The following is a 4,028-nucleotide window of genomic DNA, read 5'->3' as shown; positions in this document are numbered from 1 at the left end:
TTAATGAATTTTTTTTTTAAAAATAAGAAAATACGAAGAACTGCTGAGAAATCTGCTAGCAAGTCCGGAATGGGGGTGGGGGGTGCGTGTCTGTGTCGGGAAGCGAGCGTTGTTTTGCAACCTGGTTGCTAGATCCCCATGCTATAACGTGGTGCTGAGAGTTGCTTCCTGTATAATTACTTCTGTTCTGGATGTGCTCCTGACTCATCCACCCCCCCACCCCCCCATCGCGTGGGGCAGGCCACTTCCCACTGTGCCTCAGTTTCCCCATCTGTAAACTGGGGACTTTGATACTTAACGCTTCTGCCAAGGCGTTTTATGAACCGAATTATTTGTGGGTAGATGTACCGCTAGTCGTGTTAGCTAATGATCCAGTGCTTGGGGTGAGGGGGGAAAATGGTATTGATTTATAGGCAGACAGCATCTCTGCTGCAAGGAGTAGAGGGGTTTACTGCTTGAGACGGAGAGGAGGGAAACATTATTCCCAATTTAGACATCAGAAGGCTGGGCCCGGGGGAAGTTAAGGGGCTCGTTCAGGGCAGGCAGCACGGTGAAGCTGGGCAGGTTTCGCTCTTGCCCATGTTTGGCCTTGGTGCACCTCTCCCGGCGAAGGGGGATCCCTTCCGAACGGAGGTGAGCCAGCACCGGGCTGCTCCGTTCGCTCTGGCTTTTTCAGCCTTTGAAGAGAGGACGTATTTAAAGTCAAGTGGATCCGTTTCTGCCGTGCTAGCGCATCAGGAGTGACGGACTGATTTGTTTATCTCTTTCCAAACAAACCCTCGGCATTGGAAAGAACTGCTGCTTCTGCTGAAGCCTTTCTGAGATGCGGGGGGCTGGTGCCAGGTCTGCTGCCGGCGCTTCGTGAGGCCAGTCTCCTGTCCTCTCCGGCCACTGCAGAGGCTCCTGTTCCTGGGGAAGGCGCAGCGGGTGCCTTGGGTTTAAGCGTTTAAGCTCGGCTCTTTGTAAAACGCCCTTAGCAGCAGGCTGGGGTGGTTGGTGCTCCCCTGTTCCTGCACACCGGTGCCCTCGGGCGCCGAGCTTGCCGCTGTGCCCTTTCCAAAGGATGCTCGCTGCCGGCACCCTGCCTGCGTCTCTCTGAGCGTGTCTGCCGACCCTGGGAGTCCAGGGACGAGCGATGGGAACGGTTTTCCCAGAGGTTACGTGATTGTATCAGGAGTTTGGCTGGGCAGAGCGAGGCTGAATGAGCAGGGGACCTTTCCAGTAGAAGTGGTGGGATTGGGAAATAAGCCCAGAGGCGGACTGGGGTCCGCTGGTGAGGCTCAAGCCGCTCTAGCCCAACGCCAGGCACGCCTGCTAGCTCGGTCCAGATGCTGTCTGGTTGTATTAAACCTGGTCCCCGCCAAGGCTTGCTAGCTCTGGCCCGTGCTAGCTCTTAGATCTGTGCTAATTCAGCTGTTCTTCCAGACTCTGAGAGCACCTGGGTTGTGTTTCTCCTCCTCCTTCCCAGAGTGAAGGTAAGCACGGGTCCGTCCCCGCCTGCCGATGGAGGCACGTCTTAAATGCCAGGCAGGACGGTGGACTGCTAGTGCTTGCTGCAGAGCACGCTGGCATTGGTGGACCAGGTACCTGCCAACGGGCAGCTCTGCGTTGGGAGTTTGCCCGTGCGATGCCTCTGAGCAGCCAAGGCCCCTGTGACTCATTGCACTTTCCTCCTTCTCTCCTAGCCTTTTGCATCGAAGATGGCGGGTGGCGTGGACGGCCCCATAGGGATCCCGTTCCCCGATCACAGCAGCGACATCCTCAGCAGTCTGAATGAGCAGAGAAACAACGGGCTGTTGTGCGACGTGGTCATCTTGGTGGAAGGCCAGGAGTTCCCCACCCACCGCTCCGTCCTGGCGGCGTGCAGCCAGTACTTCAAGAAGCTCTTCACCTCAGGGTTAGTGGTGGACCAGCAAAACGTGTATGAGATAGACTTTGTGAGTGCGGACGCCTTGTCGGCTCTGCTGGAGTTCGCTTACACCGCGACCCTTACTGTCAGCACTTCAAATGTCAACGACATCCTCAATGCCGCCACACTGCTGGAGATCCCGGCGGTAAGGGATGTTTGCACGGATCTCCTGGACAGGAAGATTCTGGCCAAAAATGACCAGATGGATACAGTAGATCAAATTGATCAAAGGAACCATCTCAGAGCAAAAGAGTACCTGGAGTTCTTCCAGAGCAACCCCGTCAATGGCCACCAAGGCAGCTTTCCGTGGACCAACCCAGAGTTGAGAGACCTTCAGAGACTGAACTTCCGAGGCCAAGAGGAGGAGGAGGAGCCGGACTGCAATGGCATAGACTTCTACTCGCAAGCCCCCCTAAACGAAAGACCAAAGGCAAATGACTGTGATCCTGACAGCAACCCAGCCATGTGGCTGGACAGAGAGGAGGAGGAGGCGGCGGCTCCTGGCTCCTTGTTTTCACCTTCTCAGAACGGACATTACAGCGGCCGTGGCCTGCCCACACCGGGAGAAGAGGAGGGGACCCCGGGGGGGCCTCTGGACCAGCAGGAAGCCGGCGACTCCCCCAGCTTCGTTCCTGCTGGAGCGGAGACGGAGGATGATGCGAGGGAGGTGGATGGCTTGGCTGCTAGCGCCCTGCTGCAGCAGATGATCAATTCCGTGGGGAGACAGCAGCTCGGGGAGGACGACCGAAAGGATGATGATGGGGTCATGGATTATTACTTGAAATATTTCGGCAGTTCGAACGAGGGCGATGTCTATCCGTCCTGGTCCCAGAAGGTGGAGAAGAAGATCAGGGCAAAAGCATTCCAAAAGTGCCCCATCTGCGAGAAGGTGATCCAGGGGGCTGGCAAGCTGCCGCGCCACATCCGCACCCACACCGGGGAGAAGCCCTACGAGTGCAACATCTGCAAAGTCCGATTCACCAGGTAAGGAGTGGGCGGACGCTGGAGGAGAGGGGGCTGTCACAAAACTGGCTCGTGGCTTTCCCCGTGGGTCGGCGCGGGGCTGGTCTTGTGCAATTTTAGCTTGCCTGCTCAACTGATTTCCATCTTAACAGGCGAGTTGGATGTGAAGGGCAGAGTTTTCCAGAGAGACGAGCAATTTGGGTGTCTTGACTCTTGAGATACCTCAAGGGGCCTGTCTTGATAGCCAGTGCCACACTGTCCCAGTGTCCTGAATTGCTGAGCTCTGCTGGAAACCTGGCCAGACCCGGGCTTCTGCGGAGGCCAAATAACGTGGTTGATGAAACAGAGCTGCAGCCCTTGGTATTTCCATCGTGGCCGAGGCACCCGCAGTTGAGGTGAGAGTTGGAGAGTCATTTAGAAATGGCTCCGTGGGGTGACTGAAGCGCTGGTGGCTGGTAGTTGGATTGGGAAGAGGCTGGAACCCGCACCGCTCGCGTCCTCTCTCGGCGAGCCATGATGAGCTGAGCGATGGCCGCCCCGAACAACACACAAACCCCGGTGCCTTGGTTCAACTCCCCGGGGGCGTTCGCCTCGCCGCTGTTTCTAATCAGGGTTCCTCCACTCCTTCCCTCCGCCATGGGAACGCTGAAGAAAGGAGATATTGTTTGGATTCCTCCGGTTCACTCGAGTCCGCGCGTCGCAGCGCCGCCTCCTCTCTCTGGGCTCTCTGGCTGTGATGGCTGAGCCGGGGCGGGGGTCCCACCCCGGTCCCCCCCTGGCCCTGCCGAGGGACTGTGTGGGCTGCCTGGCGGAGGAGCCAGACTGCCTGCCCTGCCTGCTCTCTGCCTGCTGAAATATTCCCGGCTTTGCGAGTGCCGACTGCTTCGCTTCCCGGGAGCCTCTTCCTCGGCGAGGGGCGGGGGTGTCCGAGGGGCTGCTCCCCGCCGTGGGCAGCCTGTGGACGTGGCAGGTGGCTCCGGCGTGAAGCCCGTGGGGCTGGGACGTGGGCAGGAGGCCGTGTCCTGCCCCACGGCGCTGCCGGCCCCCTCCCCGTGGCCGGGGCCGCACCCAGCCCCATGTTGGATAGCTGAGGAATGCAGATAATGGTGGGGGCAGGATGCCAGCCTTCTGCCGCTCCCCCGGCACCCGGCCCTGC

General features: G+C 58.6%; 1 protein-coding gene across 1 annotated transcript in view; it reads left to right on the top strand.

Annotated features, from left to right (window-relative positions):
* The first annotated feature begins 1,694 nt into the window (after positions 1-1,694).
* ZBTB7A (zinc finger and BTB domain containing 7A) overlaps positions 1,695-4,028 on the top strand; it is a 5,118-nt gene continuing 2,784 nt past the window's right edge. The window contains exon 1 of the mRNA XM_009281145.2: positions 1,695-2,893. Coding sequence (XP_009279420.1) covers positions 1,701-2,893 — 1,193 coding nt within the window. The 5' untranslated portion in view covers positions 1,695-1,700. The remainder of the gene's footprint in view (positions 2,894-4,028) is intronic.

The sequence above is a fragment of the Aptenodytes forsteri genome, unplaced genomic scaffold (assembly GCF_000699145.1).
Source record: "Aptenodytes forsteri isolate BGI_AS27 unplaced genomic scaffold, ASM69914v1 Scaffold308, whole genome shotgun sequence".
Lineage (NCBI taxonomy): Eukaryota > Metazoa > Chordata > Aves > Sphenisciformes > Spheniscidae > Aptenodytes > Aptenodytes forsteri.
This window is presented reverse-complemented; position numbering and strand designations above follow the sequence as displayed.